Here is a 22,763-nt window from a genome sequence, read left to right as displayed (position 1 = left end):
GTAAAATTTAAAGCTATATTTGTGTAAGTCACCATTTAAGTTCAGCTCTAATCAGATAGATATTTAAAGATGTGCTAAAATATAAAACTAATCTGTGTTGGTGCTGTATCATATACATCTGAAATAAACTGGTTTCCAAAATTCAATAAAAAATCACAAAAATAGCAATAACTTATTCAAAAATAAGCCATTTCATATAAAATTTGAATATGTTGTCAAATAAGAAATGCTGAGTAAAACTGCGGTATGCTAATTATTGCAAGTGCTGATGACCTATATTTGTTGTTCTGCAACTGAAGGAATAGAACCTCAACTCAGGTCATTCCTTTGCTGCAGCCATAGAAAGTTGATGTCATTATCAACTGTGCATAGAGGGCTTCATGAAAGAGGTCTCTACATGAAGTAATCAGCCACTTGTGTATTGCTCACGTCACATCATAGAAGGGAATGTTTGAGGTGGGCACGTTAACATGTTCACTGGACAGCTGGTCAATGGAAGGCTGTTTGTTTTACAGATGAGTCCAAGTTTAGCATCCAAAGCAATAAGAAAACCTGGAACTCTTTATCATTCATCTAACATTCATGAAACAGATGCATACAGAAAAGGCAGTGTCTGTGTTTGGGGTGGTATCTCTTTGAGTGGATGCACAGACCTCCATGTCTTTCTACGTGGAGCCATGAAAGCTCAGCCCTATATAGATGGCATCCTTGATGCTTATGTGTGCATTTATACCAGGGTGATAGGTGATAATTTCCTGCTACAGGACGACAATGCTAGACTGCACAGGGCTTGCATCATGTATGATTATCTTCAGCAGCAAACAATTCAGTGCATAGGATGCTTTAGGAAGACCTACAGCTGCTCTTAGTCCTCCTCTTCAAACCTCTGCCACGCTTGCAACTACTTTGCAAGAGAAATGGCTCTCACTTTCTGCTGAACTGATAGGCCGCATCTCACATTGCTGTAAGTTCTGTATTGCTTCTAGGGAAGATCAGACTCCATATTGGAGATTGTTTTCCTCTACCAAACTTACAAGGTATTTCTCCTGCCTTCTTAACACTCGAGTACCAGCGAGGTGCTAATTTTTCACAAATCCTGCTTTAAAATAACCTAATGTCTCTACAGTGGCATCTGAACTAAAAAAATCCAAATCTGAATCCTATCGAGGAGTTTGGGATGCTTTAGGAAGACATATAGCTGCTCTCAGTTCTCCTCTTTAGACCCTTGCAACACTTGCAACTGCTTTGCAGGAGCAATCGCTGTCAGTGCCTACAGAACTGATAAACTGCATAATTGTTAGCATTGCACATCGCTGTAAGTGTTATATTGCTTCTAGGAGAGATCATACTCCATATTGAGGGTAATTTTCCCAGTACCAAATTATATCTCCATATTTTATACATATGCTAATTCATATAACATCATAATTTTCTGATAATTTCTTTTCATGTTATTTTATACCTTACTATATGTTGTATACTGTGAGTCAGTTTCATTAAATTGTACATGTAACTTTTTGAGTAATCATCCTTTATGTGATTTTTCCTTAATTTATGATAACCATTGTATTTGAAGATGATTGGCTGTGTCTGGAAGAATGTTAATGAACTGCTTTTTTTAATTCATTTTTACTCTAGATAATTATATTTTGTTAAATTTATTTGAACTGTTCAAAAATGAAAGATCAGTAGTTGATAGAATCCAAATAATTATTTATTAAAGTGAGCATGAAATTAACCAAAACAGTGATTAGAAAAATTAGAAAAATACCACAGTCATTTGAAAACATTCTAAAGAAATTCATTAGAACTATATTTTTCTTCTTTGGTGATACTAACCAAGAGAAAACTTTTTTGGGGGAAGGAGGGTTTGATGCCTTCCAAGTTGATGTGCTCAGTTGGTGAGACCATCTATTATATGCTATGCCCAGCCAGGGGAGTGGCAAGGCGATCAACAGCATTTATTGTAAATTTGAAAAATATGTGTTACAATATGTTGTACAAATAATATTACATATTATTGATATTATATATTATATGGACGATATTGAAAATATTTACATAAATTGCATACACAAATATGTCTATTATATTTGTGTATAAATATATTACATAGTAGTAATGATAGCGAAGAATATTGCAGGATAAATGCATATTATGGATAAGAAAAAATAAAGGAAGTGTTATAATAGTGAGGAAAATAAATTTAAAAATAAAAGGATTTCAAACTACAGATGATCGCATATATTGCTTGACGTTTTGAGTATGCCTGTTCAGCATTTCTACATAAATGAAAAACAAGTCTGAGAGTAAAGAAAGCCAGCTGCAAATTTTACCAATATCAGATCTAGCAATTTATCAGTTGTGCCCAGCTAACAGAAAAGTACCTACCCTTTTTTGCGAGATTAGCAGATCCATATATAAGCTGATCTCCATAATTTTAACTTCCATCAGGACTAATCCACGTCAAGTGCCCTCTCGGGATATAGGATAGTTGAGCCGGCAACTTCGCGTTCAAAACAGCAACAGTTCGGCATAAGAGTATATTGATTGATTAACTTTAGAAAAAGTTCCAAAAATTCTCGGCTTCTGCTTGGAAATATACAGTGTGTATATATATACAGGGTGTTTCATAGATCATGAGACAAACTTGGAGGAGTGGTGGAACATACTAAAACATGCATTTATTTATAGAAATTTAGGGTCTAAAGTGATGGGTTAAGGCAAAAATGCAAAAAAAAAAAAAAAAAAAAAAAAAAAAAAGAGGAAAATGTGTTTATGTACAAAATCAACGCAAAGTGCTTCTTTGTAGCAATACAGTATTCACAATAAATGTTCACAATTGCAACCACCAGCAGTAATACATGCTTGATAATGGATTGACGAACATTTTGAAAAATGATAGGCATTTCACGCACGCTTGCAGCCGCAATGGATAGTCGTGCAACGAGGTCCTCCAGTGAGTCAGTCTCGTAAATGATGCTCTTCAGATGGCCCCATAAAAAAAAATCCAAGCTGGATAAATCTGGCGAACGGGGTGGCCATCTAACGGGTCTACAACGGCCAATTCATCGGCCTGGAAATGTCCCATCTAAGTAATTGCAGACCCGCACGTGGTTATGGGCTGGTGCACCATCATGCTGGAACCACATGTGATCTTGAACGAGAGCTGGAATATTCTGTAGCAATTCCGGTAGCACCTCTTGCAGAAAAATATAACATAAGCCATTTGTACGTGCAGGTAAGAGGTATGGGCATATATAATATAAGCCATTTGTACGGGCAGGTAAGAGGTATGGGCCTATGAGGTAGTTGTTAACAATACCCGCCCACACATTCATGGTTTCGAATGCATGTGGATGCGTTGCCGTGTGGATTATGAGTTGCCCACACGTGCATGTTGTTGCTGTTCAAGATGTCGTCCTGTGAGAAAGTTGCCTCGTCCATGAATAGCACATCCGCTGGAAAATCCGCCTGCGCTGCATAATGCTGCAAGAACCAATGATAAAAATGAACTCGAAGAGTGTAATGTGTCTCTTGGAAGGCTTGGACTCTCTGCAAATGGTATGGGTGCAAACCATTTTCATGCAATACTCTTCAAACGGTGGAATGACTCAGCTGCAGATGACGTGCAATGGCTCTTGTACTTGTCTGAGGTGATTTATGCACAATGTTCAAGATGGATTCTTCAATGTGATGTTGTGGTGCACTTCTTCTTCCATTTCTAGTGTCAGAGGTGACTTTAAATGACCCGTTTTTCTTACAGAGACCAATGCAACCTCTCGAACATTATGTGCTTCGGCATACGCCTGTTTGGAAACCGTTGCTGGTACAACCGTAGCGCTGCTCTACCATTCCCATTAGTAGCATGATACATGAGATGCATGTCAGCTTTTTTCCTGTGCGTAAACTCACCCATCACACTCGACATCAGTGTTGCAAATGATCCTCTGATTCATCGGATCGTGGTTTGTCCAGCTCACTACCGCCCTCTGCCACTGCACTGCTAGCCCAAATCACAGCTGTAGTTTCTATTACTGTTCTTTTTTCGGAACATTTATTGTGAATACTGTATTACTGCAAAGAAGCACTTTGCATTGATTTGATACATAAACACATTTTCCTCTCATGTCGTTTTTTTTGCGTTCCTACCTTAACCCGTCAGTTTAGACCCTACATTCCTATACAAAAAATGCATGTCTTAGTATGCTCCACCACCTCTCCAAGTTTGTCCCATGTTCTATGAAACACTTTGTATATACGCATACACTTGTACAGGCATCAAGATTTCCTGAGTCTCTCTCAGGATTTAACCGTAGATCATCCAATGCTAGCTAAATGGATACATTTCTGCTTACACCATTAGAGCAGACGTGGGGTATGCTATAGTTCTGGTTAATTAACTACTGGATGGTGTATTTCTGAGATCAGAAGATTGGGTAACATTTATCATCAAGTAATAACTGAGATTTTACTGGGGAAAACTGAAAGTGTACTGAAGTATTAAGATTAACTTTTGTGTACTCCGTCTAGATGATGTTAATTTCTGAATAATTTAATTATAAATTATTTTTATGGAGAACTTTGAGAGCCTATTTGAAAGTATAGAATACCTTGAGTCAGGTCATTCATAATGCTGGAGCCTTCTTAAAAATATTGGAAGTTTCTTTAATAATTATTTGAAATTGTTTTAACAATCATTTTCTGAATTATCTATCTCAATGATTATAATATTGTCTGAATTTGTTTTGGAAAATGTTTGCTGTAATATAGTTTTAATTATATGTTCAGTATTATATTAAAAAAATATTTTCTGAGTATTACTTAATTTGTGTTTATCCTGTAATGTAACCAATTTCATTTTATTTTCAGAAATGTATTAATCCTGGTTCAGGTCATGAAAATGTGTCTGAATATCACTCTATTGTTCTGTATCATAACAATACTCCTCGCTGGATGGAGATGATCAAGGTATATTTATTAAAGATAAATGAATGTAAAAACTAAATCTTTAAAAGGCAATTATGATAGAAGAAATAAAAGTTAGCAAATGTTAGCAAAATGTTTCACATCAATCATAATGTGCAAAACGGGGGAAAAAATAAATTTATGTTTTTAAATACAGGACTTGTTCTGTGATTAAATGTATATCAAGTGTAGATATTCAAATAGTATTCTTGCAACTTAAAAGCAAAAGTGCACCAAAAATATATTTTGATTTGAAGAAGCTTTTTTTAAATTTCAGGGGATTGATGAAATTTTTAAAACAACTACATATGTGATTGTTAATAAATGCATTTTAATGATATCATTTGGAGGCATTATATGAATCTCTTGCCATCTTATGAATAACCATATAAAGATTATCTGTGGTATATTTCATGTTTAAATCTGCAAGCTTCCATGTGAAAAAAAAGGCAATATTTTTGAAAGAAAAGCTTTAGAAAAAAGTAATATTTTGAATTTTATTTAAAAAAAGCATTATTTTCATCAAAGAAATAATGTTTTTAGATATTGTGCAATAAACATTGAACCTTCTCGAATAAAATACAGATTACTCTAATTAAACATATTGTATATTGTGTTATGATAAAATTTACCACAGACCAGATCTTTGTTTAGGGAAAATTGAGAAAAATTTCTCCCATTTCCGTGACTTTGTCAGTAGTTGCCTTACAACAGCTCATACTTCAAGGCCAAGTGACTATTATAGTGAAGTTATGTAAAATGTGGAAAAGTGTGCTATGTGGGGAAAATATTAAAAAAATTAAATTATCCAGTTAAGTTGTAATGACAAATGTTAAGGCATATGCTTTTGTAGAACAAGAAATTTTAAGTGTATGAAATTGTTGATTGCTACAGAAAACAGTAGAAATTGTATGAGATATGTCTGTACATATGCATTTATGATTATAGAGGAACAAGAAAAAAAGTAATAAATCAAATTGCTTTTTTTTCTGCACATATTTTTGATTATGTGTTTTTAATTTGTGCTATTTTTATGAATTATGTATATATGCAAGATGTTTAAAAGCAATTGTAAGATTAAATAGCATTTGAATGGTTAATTGTATACCCATAGTTCCAGTTTAAGTAATGAACTGAATATTGTTGTCTTCAAAGACAATTTTTTTCAATGTTATCTTTAAGTAGAAATAATCAAAATGGAAGGGGTACATAGTTATTATGTGTAGGAAGTTCCAGTTGTAAGTTGTTCTGTCTTCTACTAAAAAGCTCTTGTTCTCGGGAAAAGGAACTTACCTGTGATATGCAGAGTTGGTCAGGATAAATTTCAAAATTATATGGGTCAAACCACTTTCACATGATGTATCAGTTCAAGAAAACATATAAAATTTTACAATTTACAAAATATTGAAATTTTGCATTATAACAAATGAAGATTTAAAACTTGTGTTTCTGTGTAAATGGTTTTCTGATATTAAAGTTTTTCCCCCCCAAAATTTGCATTTAAAAGCTGAACATGCATAATTATTATATTAACTAATGTAATATCACACAAACATGTACTTCTCTTTAATCATTTTCACTCTTGCAGCTGAAGAGAAGGTTTCTATTAAAACCTTCGAAACTAGTTCTGCTGATGTATGCAGTTTATAGTGATTCTTATTACTTTAGTATCTACAACATAAGCATAATTGCTTTTAGTGCTTAATTCAGGATATTTTGCGGGTACTTTTGATCGTATTGGAATGGAATTTTTTGTTTTGTTTGATTGTGTCATCTATGAGAAGCATTTCTAAAACTCATTTTTTCCCTAGTATTCATTTCATACAAAAATACTAAGTTTTTGTTAAAAGATATCAATCAGGATTGATATGTGTTTTATCTAATTAAAGGTACTACATGGACTGACCTCCTCTTAACCCTTGTATTAATCAAGAGGATGGCCCACATCAAAAGCTTCTTATAGAAAAGTAATAAAACCACTTGCTTGCTGCAATACCACTGGGTTTCCAGTCCACAGCTGACTTACTTTTTAAATTGAACTTTCTCTAAAACACCACTTAACTGAACCAGCTTCATATTGAAAGTATTCTACTGGCTCTCATGATGCTCTCTTAGATGGCATATGCCACTACCCTGAAGAAGAGCATAGGCTGCCCTTTCAGGTAGTAGAAACTAGATCCATGTATTTTATGCCTTCAGAATCTGAAACTTTCAGAGCGGAAACCAGATCCATGCATTTTATGCCTTCAGAGCTGAGACTGTCAGAGTATAGCACTAGGACAGTATATATGACTCTAGGGAGAACTAAAAGGTATGATGTAATTATTGTTGTCAGTGTCTAAATTTCTTAGATTGTAACGCGAGACTGTTATAAACAATTCAAGAGATATTTAAGCTTGCAATTATTTTTGATAAAAATAAAGTCATCATTTCCTGCTTAGGAATTGAGTGTACAAAATCTCTTGAAGTAATTCAAGTATTTAGAATAAAAGTAGAAAATTATGAGCTAAATTGCTAATAAAGTATAAGCTATAAAAATGCATCAAAGTTTTTATGTGTGCATCTGAAATGGAATGTATTTTCTTTGATTCAGTTTTAATATGTCAGAGAGATACTAAAAATGCTGTAATACAGAGGCTGTTCACACATATTTAGATGATGTATATTGTATTCACAAAACTAAATTACATAAAATTCTTGTGTTTTAAATGTTCTATTTGGCGTCCCTTATTCTGAACTATCTTTTGACACTGCAATTTCCAGGATAATAATGCCTTTTGAAGTGGCAGAAGAGGTATTCTATCCCATTCCTTCCGAACAGCTTTCCAGAGTCCTGTTAGGGTTTTGGGACAATGTTTGGATAATGCAGTTTTTAAAAGTCCAAAAGCACAAAAATCCATAGGTGACACATCGGGAGATTTAGTAGGGATATCAGTGAAGGGTATTGCCTTGATACTAGTTTTTTTGTTCCATTTCTTTTAGGAAATTTACAGTGGATTTTTATGTGTGACTGCTAGCTTTGACCTGATGGAGTCTCACAGATTGATGGCACTGTGGGTAAAGCGATGGTATTTCATTCAGAAAAATTGGTGATAAAATATGTTCCTGATAGTATTTGGAGTTAATCTTGACATTTTTTTGCACTCTCTTTATTTTTAACTTGCCATTATAAGAAAAACCAGCAACAATCATGAATCCCTTAGAAAAACGTTCTTTCGATTCTTTGAACCATGTACTTAAATTTTTTTCTCCCTTTTTATGATAATAAATGGCTCTTTTTTGTTACAATCATTTAAATATACCCATGTTTCATGTATTGTGACAATTGTTTTCCATTTTTCTTTAGATAAGTGTTTCTCATATAGAATTCTGCAGCGTGTCCTGCATTGAGCAATATGCTTTGGAAGAAGACGATGCACATTGCGTTTTTTCGCATTCTTAAGATTTAAATAAACATTTATCATTTTGTTTACAGTGGACACCAAGCATTTTAATGATTTTGCAACTGTCCTTTGACTGGGGGGATTTTCTTTTAACATTAAACAACGTACCTTTGCAATAGTCGAAGGTGTCTGTTTTTTCCTTGGATACTTGTTTGAAATTTTTGTCCCACTTGAGGCTCCAATTTGACTTTTTTTCCTTTCTTGTTGATGATATTACTTATTGACGCTTTAGATATCACAAAACAATGACTCTCACATCGCTTTTGGATAACGGAGTATGCATATTTCTCTTTGGAAAGAGCATAAATGTAGCCTTCAAACCACTGCTTTGTTAAATTTGCCATTTTGAATAAAAACAAAACTTTCAAGCCAAGGATGATAATTTTGACTTTTAAAAACATAGTACAATTGCAATTACTTCTTTTGCAGCAAACGATTTTTTATTACCGCTTACCAAAATCGTCTAAAAAATGTACGAACATCCTCTGTAAAGCTAATTTTTTATCCAAATTATTGCAACATTGTTTTTCCATTTTAGCTTGCAGTACCAATTGAAAAGTTTGACGGAGCCCATGTAAGGATAGAATACAGGCATTGCTCAAGTGAGAACATATTTGAAAATTAAATTCTTTCATTTTTAACCCTCAATATGTTAATTACTTAGTAGAATATTGTAAAATAAAAATTTTAAATGAAATTTTTAGTGAACCATAATGTATCAAAAATGAAACATATGTAAAAATTCTAAAATTATAGTTGTTTCCTTAATAAAAAAAATTAATTTAAATTATTTTGTAGTTTATATTGAAGTATATTTGTTGCTGTTTTGTATGGCTATTCTTCCAATTTGTAATATTTTGTAACATTCATGTATTTAATGCTATATTCTGCTTTGAAAATAATAGAGTTCATTCCAGTATTTGCAACTACATTTACTAAATATTTTTGTGGCAGACTATTTTGTACGTTTATGTATTGATTACTTTATGAAAGTACATAAAAATAGATAAAAATTTGTTAGAGAATCGTATGCATTGGTGTGTTATTACAACAGTTTGGCAAATAGCATCCCTTATGTTATATCTCTATTATAGAAAATATTTTTATATTTTTGTTAATCAGTTTGTAAACTAAATAAGTCTATACAATGCTTGCAGTATCAAAAAGAATATATATGCATGTCAGATTCTTCAGGTAATTAAAATATGAAAAATGATTTCATTTTAGAACTACTTAAAAAAAAGATTTAATAATTTGTAAAAAAAAGTGTTTCTAAAAAAGTATACAATTAAAAAATTGCGTATTGTTATATTACATACAATACAAAGTCTAAGATCTGTAATCATTGGGACTTGTTGGGCTCTTCTGGATTTAGGAAGTTTAAATCTAGTAAGATGACAAGCAGAAATTATAAAGCAAAATATATGAAAAAGTGTTTTATGAAATAATGTAGCATTTATGACCATAAGGTAATCAAAATTTGAAAAAAAAAATATTGTTTTATTAAACATCTTTAAATGTAAGTTGTTTAAATTTCTTCAATTTTTGTGCTGATACTTTCTTTTTAATTCTTTAGATAGACCTAATTTCTTGTTCAGTTATGAAGTTCCATTTTTCAACTCCTGTAGTTGCCATGTTGAGAATTCCCACTAAATTGTCAATCATTTTTTTATTTTTTTCCCAGGAACATCTCTCTCACTCTCTTTGCTACTAGTAGTTTTCTATAGTGAACCATCCTATGGATTTCATCATTTATTAGTTAATTAATGATTAAGCCATAGTAATTGCAGTGAGAAGCTTCTGTTGTATCATCCATTTATTACCAGCTCTCTGCATTACTTCACAAATTTCACTACTTGGAAAATTTAGTTTTTTTATTTGTGATATCTGGAAACCTTTAAATTTGTTGCTGTAATAAAATTTAGCTGGCATCTGCTATACACTGTTGGCAATGTATCATGAGATTGGCGACTAACATATACTTTTCAGCTAAATTGTATATTGCTCAACCACATGCTGATGAAATTAAGCCTAGATTATATTAATTTAGTTATTTATTTTACTTACCTGTATTTTTTGGACATGCTAATGACTACCTGAGTCCTGAAAGAATGAATTTTCACATATACTTAAGGCTTATCTAGTGTTGGCACTACACATTTTGCTGCCTAATGCAATCTCTGCAGTTCTTAATTTCTGCTGCCAAGTAACACCTCCCTAAATTCTAAAATTTTGCATCTCAGTGCCTTCCCTAAATTCTAAAGATTTTGTCATCCCTTAATTTTGCTGCTCAGTGGTTCTCTTAAGTTCTAAAAACTCTGATGCCTCCTAAATTCTGTCTACTGTCACTGCATCACCTCTGGTGCTGCTTCTGGGCTTATCTGAGTAACACACTAGATCTCAATTCAAACAGCACTAAACGTAATATTTTTTCTTTATGTGTATCATTTACAAAATCTTTTTTTTGATTTTGAAAGTAATTTCTGTTAAATTTCTTCTCATTAACACACTCAGCACTTCCAAGTGCAATTAGCTGAAGTCTGCTGTGTTCAATAAATGTAATACAGTACAAAGTCCAAAATCCGGATGTCCATTATCCGGAATGATCTAAAATCCGAATCTCAAAGCCACAAACATTTTTTTTTCATGTATGCTTTATGCATGCACATTTGATTTTTTCTTTCATAATAAAACATGTAGAGATTTTTGCTTAAAAATTCCGATTCTAAATTTCACTTATGCACTAAATAAAATACCTCGTTATGGAAAAACAATCATGTAAGCATAAATTTATGAGATTAATAATTGGGCTCTATAGCTGAGTATTTGCTTTGCATACATCTCAAACCCAAACATTCACCTATTTTACATCCCTGATGCTGACCTGGCATTATTATTATTTATTATATACATTATTTATTATATTTTGCTTTCATCACCACATGTTTATCAATACAGGACAGCTTCAGTTATAACTCATGCCTCAATGTCTAAACTTTTTTTTTTTTTTTTTATATTAGGAATTGAATAACAAGAGTATGGCAACCTTTTATGCTAACATTACACTTGGTGATGAGTATAGATTTTTAAATGCTCTGAGAAATGTTGACGAGGAAAAATTTCTTTTCATATGCTAAAAATAGATTTTGTTAATGAAACTCATAGGTCAAAAGATTACATTTAGTGCTATTTTAATTAAGAATAACTGATATGTTATCCACCATAAGCCCAGAAGCGACGGCAGAATATGTCGGCACCAGACAGCAGAATTTAGGTAAGACTAAGTTTTTGGAATTTGAGGAAGCACTGAGCTGCAAAATTAAGGGATGATAAGTCTTTTATGATTTAGGGAAAGCACTGGGATCCAAAGTTTAGGTGCAGTGAAAATTTAGAACTTAGAAAGGTGCTTTGTAGCAGAATTTAGGACCTGTAGAGACTGCACTAAGTGGTATCTAGCACCTGCCGTAGATAAAGCCTTAAGTATATATGGGAGTTTATTTATTTAGGACTCAGATTAGTTTTAAACATGTGCAAGAAATAAACATAGGTATAGTAAATAACTAATACAATTCAGGCTTAGTACGCAATAGGAGTAAGACAGAATTTAGTGAAACAACTTGGCTTTCATTGCCAATCTTGTGATACACAGCCAATAATGTATAACAAATGCTAATAAGCTAGACTAAAATTATCTTTACTAATTCTAAAGCATTTCAGTTAATGTAGCATACTGCGCTGCTCCATAATCTTCTAATTTGATCCAGCTTATTATTTTTTGCAGACTGTTATTATTACAGCAAATTTATAAAAACTAAGCTTGAATTTTGGATTATGTTGAAAAGAGTTTCTAATTCTGGAGGTGCCAAAGGATCTACAATCTGTCTCAAAATTATGCGAGTGGTATTGCATTGGGAAGTCAACTGTATATGACATAAGGAAAAAGAAAAAGGAACTTTTTGAATTTTTTGTGGTAGCAACTTAAAGAACTTAAAGAACTTAAAGAAATGTTTAATAAAGTAAATAAATAAATATAATTTTTTTTTGTAAATTTTGAGACCCTTTAGATCATAATTATTCTTTATTTCATAAATTACAATTTCATATTTTTAATTGTATAATTTCTGCATGCCATCTTACCAGATTTAAATTGATGATCTAATATCCGGAAAAATTCCAAAACCGGAATCGGCAATGTCCCAATGAGTTCGGATTTCGGATTTTGTACTGTATCAACATAAAAGGTTACCATACTCTTTGATGTTCTAATATTAAAGAAAAAAAAAAGTGTTTAGATACATTATTATACAACACACACCAATTTTGGTGTGTGTTGTATAATAATGTGGTGATAAAAGCAAAAAATAATCAATAATGATTCACCATGTTGACATCAGTACTAGCAGGCATAAAAGTACTAGCAGGCATAAAATAATAGTGTTTCAATGTAGAATGTTTTGATTTGAGATGTATGCCAAGCAAATGGGCAGAGCCAAATTACTGATTATTCTGATTTATGCTAATAAATAATTATTTCTTCAATATGGGGGCATTTTATTTACTGTCAAATGAAATTAAGAATCAGAATTCTCTACATGTTTGTTATGAAAAAGTGCATGCTCCAGAAAATATTTCTAAAAAAAAAGTTAATTTTGGTCTGGAGGTCTGGATTTTAGATTATTCTAGGTATTGGATGCCTGGATTTCAGACTTGTACTCTATTAGGCTTTTTTATTGCATTTTATTCCTACTTGTATGAGTAAATTTGTTTTTGTCCTTTTTGTTTCTTTCAGCCAGAGATAAAGAAAAAAAGTTACTAGGATTTTCTTTTATTCAGTTAATGGATGATAAAGGAACAATTTTGAAAAATGGGTCTCATGAATTATATGTTTATAAAGTAAGATTTAGTTTACTAATTTCCATCCATTTCAAAATTTATTTCATTTAGGTAATGAGCTGAATACTAGTTAGGGTCTCATGAATTATATATTTATTAAGTAAGATATATGTTTACTAATTTCAACCCAATTCAAAATTTATTTCATTTAGGTGATGAGCTGAATACTAGTTAGAAACTTAATACTTTGTCTATTTGAATTGCTGTTTAATTATAATTTGACATCATCACTGTTGAGATATTTGTAATTGCATTCTTATTGGTTAACAGAAGTATAGCTTTCTGTCACGTCCAATACATTCATTAGCTTTCGGTTAGGTCCAAATTATTCTGAAACTTAATCCCATTCTTTATGTTATTTTTAATTGGTTATTTATTGTGTCTTGTTTATGATTTGTTAAACCATGATCTGTTGTAAAGTTATATATATGACCTCTGTAAACGTTTTCTCTGCTACTTATCTCTGCTTGCTTGTATTTCTTTGTATGTAACTCTGCGTGTATCTCTGCATATCTCAGTAATAAATATTTGTTTTATGAATCGCGGCATTTTCTATGTTTAACAGCAGAGCGTGGTTCATCAAAACTAGCATACACTGATATTTTCCCTAATTGAACTTTCTATTTCAGTGTAATAATTTATCGTTCACGTGATTTTGTTTTGGTGCTTCATGAATGATAGCTTTTTCAGCCGGAAGTGAAACGGAAGCTTTTGGTGTTGCACCATTTGATGGTGTTAATAACTTTACTGTTTGGTGTCGAAGAGTTCAAGCGGTATTTACGGCAAGGGAATTGGATACATTTTTGGAAACAGAAGCAATTGTGGACAGAGTTGCAGATGTTTTGAAATCAAAAAAGGCTTATGCCTTAATACTTGCTCTTTTAAGTGATAATGTTATTGCTTCTCTTCAACGTGAAGACATGGTATGTAAAATATGGAAGAAACTACAAGCTACATATAGTGCTAAAGGAGCAGTGAGTCAAATTTTTACGCGTAAACGTCTAGCTACCATAAGAAAATCCAAGGATGTGTCAATGAGACAGCATAATGAACTTGGTGAGTAGTCGACGCGTCTCTGGATCTGAAGTAAGCGACTTTGATATTATTATTTACATTTTAATGTCTTTGCCAAAGGAATATGAAAATGTTAAGGCATCACTAGAAAATCAACCAAGTTATAATTTTAATTTGGATTTTGTCACAAGCAGACTTATTGATTATGAATCTCTTATGATTGATTATAAAAGTGAAAATAAGTATTCTAAACCAAATACGGACAACTCTGTTTTTATTAGTGCTCGTAAAGAATTGTTTTGTACTTAATGTAAAAGATTTTTCACCAAACCTATTTACAGCTTTAGCAGTAAAAAATGATGATTTATGGCACAGAAGAATAGGACACTGCTGTGATCAAAAATTAAAACTAATGAATCTTCCTTCAAAAGAATCCTTTTGTGAAGTGTGTGTTTGTGCCAAACAAAGTGCTTTGTCTATAGGAAAGGGTCCTCACATAAAAAAATCCAAACCGCTTATAACTATACACACTGATAAAATGTGGTCCAATAGAACCTCAAACAATCCATGGGGGAAAAGTGTTTCATGACTATAATTGTTGACTACTCGTGATTTATGGAAATAAGACTGCTCAAAAGAAAAAGTGATATTGTTGATGAACTTAAACTATTTTTTAAATTGAATCCAACTCTTACGAGACTGCGCTGTGACAATGCCAAAGAATATGACAGTGGAGAATTGCATGATGTTGCTAAAAGAGCAGGTGTAAAAATAGATCCTGCTCCTCCCTATACACCTTTTCTAAATGGTGTTGCTGAATGAGCAAATAGAACTGTACTGGAAAAAGCTAGAGCAATGATACTTGAGGCAGATTTACCAAAATCCTTTGGGGTGAAGCAGTATGTATGGCTGCTTATATAAATAATCGACTCTCAAATAGTTCGATTGACAATTGTGTTCCTTATTTTCTGAAGTATGGTGAAAATCCTGATTTAACAAACATGCATGTATTTAGCTGTGATGCTTATACTCTTGTGCCACCATCGCAAAGGAAGAAACTAGATGAAAAATCTGTCAGAATGATATTTGTAGGTTATTCCACAATGGGATATCGTTTAATGATTCCAGAAACAAGACGCATCATTGTATCCAGAAATGTTAAATTTAATGAAGAAAAGAAGAAAGTAGAAAATCAAAAATATATTTCCGATAGTTCTGATCTGAGTGAAAATGACAATGATGACATTAAAAATGAAGACAAATCAATTTCAGACACTGATAACGGCAAATTAAATGCTGCAAAGAAAAAGGAGGAACAAAGAAAATTTTCAAGAGAAAAGAAACAGCCAGTTAGGTATCCTAATCCTGAGATTTATGAAGTAATGTTTGCACAACAAGACACCGTGACATTTGAAGATATTGTAAATCTACCACAAGTAGAACAAGAACTATGGAAAAGAGCTATGGACAAGGAAATGAAATCTATGGAAGATAACAACATCTGGGATCTACAAAGTTTACCCCCTGATAAAAGAGCCATTTCCTGCAAATGGGTTCTATGTAAAAAATGGGATGGAACTTACAAAGCCAGGCTTGTTGCTCGTGGCTTTATGCAAAAGGAAGGCACGACCAGAAGCATTTTCTCCAGTAATTAGTATGTGCTCTTTACGTTTAATATTGGTAATTATCAATAATGAAGGTTTGCAAACTTTTACATGTCAAGACAGCTTTCTTGAATGGTAAGTTAGATGAAATCATCTACATGGACCAGCCAAAAGGATATGATGATACGAGTGTTAAGAAATGTAAACTTAAAAAGAGTTTATATGGTCTTAAACAGTCCCTTGACACTGGTACAAGAAATTTCTTAATTTTGTTATTAAATTAGATTTTAAGCAGTTGGACTCTGAACCATGTATTTTTATCAGAAATCTAAATTGTAAGAAAGTAATTATGGCTCTTTATGTAGATGACTTATTAATTGTAGGTTCGGATGTAAAAGAAACAAATATTATAATATCATAGTTGTCTAGTGAATTTCAAATGTCAAAATCTGATAGGGTCTCAGAATTTTTAGACATTAGACTGAAATTTGAGTCGGGTTGTTTATGTTTAGATCAGAAACTGTATATTGAAAATTTACTTAATAAATTTAAAATGTCTGATTGTAAAACAGCCCAAACTCCCATTGAACCAAAATCTTCAGCAGCTGATTTTCAGAAAGGAAATGCATTCCATGGCCCATACAAAGAATTAATTGGATCTTTACTTTACTTAGCATATACTATTACAAGGCCAGATATTTTATTTGCAGTAAATTGCTTAAGCCAACTGCAGGAGCATCCTACTGATGTTGCCTGGTGTGCTCTAAAGAGAATTCTTAGGTACTTGAAAAACACCTTAAATTTAAAATTGATATACAAAAAAGGGGGATTTGGAAAGGGCAAACTTATGTTTGTATGTAGATGCAGATTGGGGGGGGGGGAATACGCAAGATAGGAAATCAATTACTGGTTACTTTATGATGTTTTCAAACTGTCCTATTATGTGATGCTGTAACAAGCAAAAGTGTATTGCACTTTCATCAACAGAAGCTGAAATAATTGCTTTATGCAAAGGTATTCAATATGTTTTATGGATAAAAAAAAATGTTGTAAATGAAATTTCCAGTGTTAAAAATGTTTATATTTTTGAAGATAACTGGTCATGTATCAAAAGTATTGTTAATGAAAACTTTTCAGGTAGGTTGAAGCATATAGATATAAAATTAAAGTTCACTTGTAAGGAAAATAATATTAGAATTGAATATGTATGTACAAGCAGGTTTACAAATTGCAGATATATAAACTAAGGCTTTGTCCAAAACAAAATTCTATGAACTGTTATCATTGAGCTGTTTAAAAATTGTGTAATTCTTTTATGTTTTGTATAATGTGCGATTAAGGGGAAGTGTTGATATATTTATAATTGCATTCTTATTGGTTAACAGAAGTATAGCTTTCTGTCACGTCCGATACATTCATTAGCTTTCAGTTAGGTCCGAATTATTCTGAAACTTAATCCCATTCGTTATGTTATTTTTGATTGGTTATTTATTGTGTCTGGTTTATGATTTGTTAAACCATGATCTGTTGTAAAGTTATATATATGACCTCTGTAAACGTTTTCTCTGCTACTTATCTCTACTTGCTTGTATTTCTTTGCATGTAACTCTGCGTATCTCAGAATAAATATTTGTTTTGCAATGATTGATTCACCCCTCAATTTTTTTTTATTTTAGTAATCTTAGATGCATTTTTGTAATGCAAAATTAGTGTATTTATTTTATGCTTTTTTTTAAATTGTAAATAATTAATTAGATTTAAAAGGTGTATATGATTCATCAAGTAATTTTTCATAGAGTTTTCATGCTTTAACATCAGAATAATATCAGATGGTATAATAAAAAAAAATATCACCTGAATAATGCCACAAGAGAAAATTCCTTGGTCTCCAAATTAAACTCAATATCTAAAATATTTTGTATAAATTGGCCAAAAGTTGTTTACTTCTCTTTAGAAAAAGGGAAAAAATTGGATCAGGATTAGGATTTTTAATCATTTCATGTTTTTTTCCCCCTTATATCTCTTTGAATTAAAGGATAAGACTAATGTGTGAAAATTATATTATTTCACTGGAAATATTAATATTATCTTAGTGTATAATATTTTAGAAAACTAAAATCCTTGAAAATTATTCCTTTATGCTTATGTATTTTAAAGTGAAATAATAATAAGTAAAAACTGTAATTCTAAGTTCTGTATTTTTTGAAAATAATATACAATTAACTCCCAACTTATCAGAGTAATACTCTGATAAGTTGGGAGGTATGATATCCAGAATCAACTCAAAATCATGGTTCTGAGGAATAATGTATATTAACAGGAGAAATACTATTAACAATTAACCTATATCTTCTAGTCATATGATTTAAATAATAAGTTTGTTTGTGTAGATTAAATTGGTGTTTCTAAAAAAAAAAAAAAAAAAAGAACCACTGTAATTAATGGAAGAATAAAGACCATTAAAATGAAGAAACTGAGTTTTAAATGGCATTGAAAAAACAAGCGAATTTTAATCAATGCTGCTGTTTTCAAATTTGTGTAAAACTGTAAATTTTTTTATTGCATATTATTTGTATAGTTTTCATTATTTACAAACAAGCTTTTATATATTTTGCAGTATTTACAATTACATGTATTGTTTTGAATAAATCAACTCTCACATGTAATGGCATCATCAGCTATCATTGTTATTATCTCATGCACTTTTCTTTACATTTTTGTGAATAGTTTAGTGTTATTCTGATGGTTACTGATAGTAATTTTTTTATCATTTTGCAATAAACAAATGTAACGTTTTTCAAGACTGTTCAGTTAATCCTCAACTTCGTGCAATTAATAGAAGTTGACTGTTATTTACCCTTTTAAAGGTGATTAAGCATAGATTTTGTTGAACATTTTATTCATAGATATATAACTTAACACATGGTGTGCATTAAAAAGCATATGGTCTGTATTTCGAGCATGCTTTTTTAAGTAATATATTTTTAAAAAATGAAAAGTGCAGCATTTTATTAAAAAAATCCATACATTTAATTATTTCTTAGTGATGTTTTTCTGGTACAGTGTGCTTGAAAACAATGTTTTTAGTGAAAAATTACCATACAAAATTTACATATATAATATGTCCCCCCTTTTTTTCTTATCTTTTTTTTTTTTTTTTTTGTTTGTTTGTTTGCAGTGCATACATGGCATTTTCTCTTTGCCTTTGATTGTTTTCTTCTTTGATTGTTTTTGTTGATTAATTCTCTTCAAGTATGTTGTCACATGTTAGCAGATAACTGTCGAGATGGACAGTGGCAGCTGGTGGCTAAAATTAGTGAGGGTGCTGTTCCCAAAAAAAAAAAAAAAAAAAAAAAAAAAAAAAAAAAAAAAAAACCTTTGTTTTAAAATTGTTTAAAAGGAAACAAAAATTTATTTAAAAAAAAATTATTTTGAAACTTCATGAAATCTTACAAGAAAAAATTCAACATTTTTTAATTACTTTAACCAAAATTGTTACAGCTCAATGTTTGTCTATTCATTTAAAAATGAAATCCATTCTTCTTGTTTTAATTTGCACGAAAAGATCAATAATTTTCTCCTTGATCTCTGGATGACAACTCAGGAAATTTTTCTTTATTGAAAGCCATGCAAGCGCATTTAGTCTTTCCAAATTCCTAGTGCTCCTTAGAAAAGTTTTCATCCTTTTCAGTGTTGAAAAGCAGCGTTCTGCCTCTGATGTAGTCATGGAAACTCTCAAGAGAATATTTATCAGTTTCGTAATTTCACTAAGAACATCATCTAGATTATTTTCGAAGATAAATTTCAGTAGCTCAATTAATTTGCAGTATTCATGGATATCAGACCTACAACAGAATACTTTTAGCTCAATTTCAAGCTTTTTTTTTTTTTTTTTTTTTTTTTGTCAGTCATTGGATATGCTTCAGTGGTGAGTACTATTTCTTCTGTAGAATGTTCATTCCTAAAACTAGTGAAGCATTTCTTGTTTAACAATTTAGCAGCTGCTAAGTGTTTAGTGGAAGAATATCTGTGCATTATATCAATACATAGTTATAAAGTCACATATTTCCTTAACTTCTGCCATCAATGTCTTTCAGAAATTCTCGCATTACTTTGAAATTCTTAATTCTAAAATAGCAGTTTTAAAATTTGTTATATATTCGTTAACTTTAAACACATTAATTTCTCTGGATTGCATTTAGTTGTATATTATTTCAACATGAGGCATCTGATAAAAAATGCTCTAACCAAAACTTGAAATTATCACCATTTAGATATTTTAAAATTCCTATTGCTTTTGCAATAGGAACAATTGTTTCATTTGTTGTTATTGTTTTGCATTTGATGTTGATTGAATTTCAGTAAGGCAATCTTTTAAAGGTTGCAAATTTTCATAAACTCTGTTTATGGTCCGTATGATGAAGTTCCATCTTGTGGAGAAATACCACACGCGTGGAGTAAAAGGAAATCACATTTCCAACAGCATGCCAGAATTTCGGCACTGCAAGAGCGACAGTGCTTTTCTCTCTGCATGGCTCACGTGCTGCTTTCTGTGTGCGCATGCGCAGAACAGCCAAACACTACGTCGCTGGAACTGTGAAGCGCGCAGTTCCAAAGACTTTCGTACCTTTCTCACAAAGTGGGGGATGGCTACTGACATTAAGCTTAAGGATTATATATTGCAAAAGTATAAAGAAAGAATTAAAGACTAAAGGGCATACTATATTAAATATTAAAAATAACAATAACTGGAAATAGGGGGTGTTGCAGTGAGCCGCCACTGGAGATGGATCACTATTAGGATCTCACTGAGTAACAGTAGAAAGCATATATAAGTCTGCAATATGTTATCGCACCATATTACAGAACTTTATTTTATTTTTTATGAGCTCAAAGGAGCATTAGCTCAGAAGGGCTATTAATTTCTTTTTTGCCTTTTGCGTTGAATCACTATAAATGATGTATCACTTTTGAAATTGTTGCCACCAAATGTTAGAGCCCTGCATTATATTTAAAGAAATTAAATAATGAAGAATCTGCATAAATCTATGTATGTTTCTCGCATTGTGATAAAACAATGGTACCTAGAGTCATCGAATTTTGAATAACGTAATCCCCCTCTGAATATGTGCATCTGGAAACCCAAATTTGGAATTTGTTTTATAATCTATTTTATATTTTGCAAAGCATTTATGAGTTTTTGATTAAGAAACTCGATGTTTCAAAGCAAGCAGTGGCAACACTGTTTGAAAAAAATAACATTTTTATCTCCAGCATGCGAGGCTGTGTATCGGACATTCTAAAGATATGGTCATTTTAAAATTATTTTTCGATATTGCTGTTGAATTGAATTCTATGGTTTAAGTGCGATGAACATAATATTTAATACATAAAGATGGTGCTCAAAACTCTAAAAAAAGGCCATTTGGGCATAATATAAAAACTGAAAGATTTATTTTAATTTTAAAATTTTTTTTTACATGTTACTACATGACGTGTCAAAAAATGAGAAATAGTGCTTTTCTCGCAAACAGTCAAAAGGTAGCAATTTGCATTTCCTGTCGCAAACAGTTTATTAATGAAAAATGTGAGGTTACTTTGCCATCATAAACAGTGAAATAATAAAAGATGCCAGCTTGTCAATAATGTATTAACCCTTTGTATTTGAGCGGTGCCCAGCCGATTTGAAGCGGCCACTCAAGTGGCACCGCTATGGCGCCCGAGAGGTTTGATATATCCTGTACCAGCACTGTGGCGTTTTGAAACTCAATCTGTTTATTTACAATGTGCAATAAGATATTTTTATCTGAAGTACTTTTGTTGGCCAGGTTTGGCTGGTATTCTTAACCAAATCCTAGCTTAGTTTAGTTAGTCTCAGCATAGCATTTGTTCGGGGAAAAAAAAGAAATATGGCTTTAAGCTTTAGAAAAATTAAATTCAGCTGTATTAGCTCTTCACTAATATACTGAAATCATCTTGAGTTGCTGGTTCACGCAAGCAAAAAAGGCTTCGACTGCAGAGGGTTAATATATAGTTAAGATCTCTATATGTTAAATCACCTAAAACATTCACAAGATAGATTTACCTAAGACATAAATAACCCAAAGGTTTACCTGAAACATAAGTAACCCAAAGATGTTTATATCCAGATTTGTATTTCTATAGATTATTTATTTGCTGAAATTTTATTTTTTGCTCTCTCTGTTTTTTTGGGGTGGGGGCAGGAGAGGATTAATTCCTTCTCTTATGATTCTAATTATTTGCAGAAATTTGAAGATTATGTAATTTAATATCAATAAATTGTTCATTTAATATACATAAAAGTAATAACATAGAAATTGATGATGCAGTGGTCTTTGTGATTATAGAGAAATAGAACTTGGTGCATAGAAATGGTGTATAAAGATGTAGCTGCAGTCATGGTGTACATTTTATTTCTTGGCAAAATAGTTCCTTGACACACATAGTTAAGTTGGCATAGACAAACATTTACATTTTTTTGGCATATTTGCTTAAGAAAGTGGTGGCACGAGGCTTAGCAGGAGAGACCAGCAGAGAATGAATCCATAGTTTCCAAATGAAGGTTTGCTTAAGACTGGTGCAGTTATGGTTTAATTGTGACTGGTTAATTTAAGCTTTAGTTAAAAAAATTGATGCTAAAGTCTTCTGTAAGTACTTGCATCATTAATACTCTGTAAGTATCATATGATATGGATTAATTTTGAAATGATGCAGCTTATAACTATTTACAGTTTTTAGATCAAAAAGTAAAAATCGGAGACTTAAAAAGACTGATACAAATTACAGCTAGTATTTTTTCTTGCCTGTTTTTGGATATCCA

The 22,763-nt window shown here is 31.7% G+C and overlaps 1 protein-coding gene across 2 annotated transcripts in view; it reads left to right on the top strand.

The window, feature by feature from the left end:
- The window catches only part of spg (dedicator of cytokinesis spg), a 267,982-nt gene that overhangs the window by 119,415 nt on the left and 125,804 nt on the right, over positions 1-22,763 (top strand). For both annotated transcript variants that reach the window (XM_035372971.2, XM_085813220.1), the window contains 3 exons: positions 4,873-4,971; positions 8,950-9,013; positions 13,201-13,304. In XM_035372971.2, the coding sequence (XP_035228862.2) occupies positions 4,873-4,971; positions 8,950-9,013; positions 13,201-13,304 (267 nt within the window). The remainder of the gene's footprint in view (positions 1-4,872; positions 4,972-8,949; positions 9,014-13,200; positions 13,305-22,763) is intronic.

The sequence above is a fragment of the Stegodyphus dumicola genome, chromosome 3, assembly GCF_044657685.1.
Source record: "Stegodyphus dumicola isolate Sdum_Otavi_A_Nest chromosome 3, ASM4465768v1".
NCBI classification, from domain to species: domain Eukaryota; kingdom Metazoa; phylum Arthropoda; class Arachnida; order Araneae; family Eresidae; genus Stegodyphus; species Stegodyphus dumicola.
Note: the sequence above shows the minus strand (reverse complement) of the source record. Positions and strands in the feature narration are given on the sequence as shown.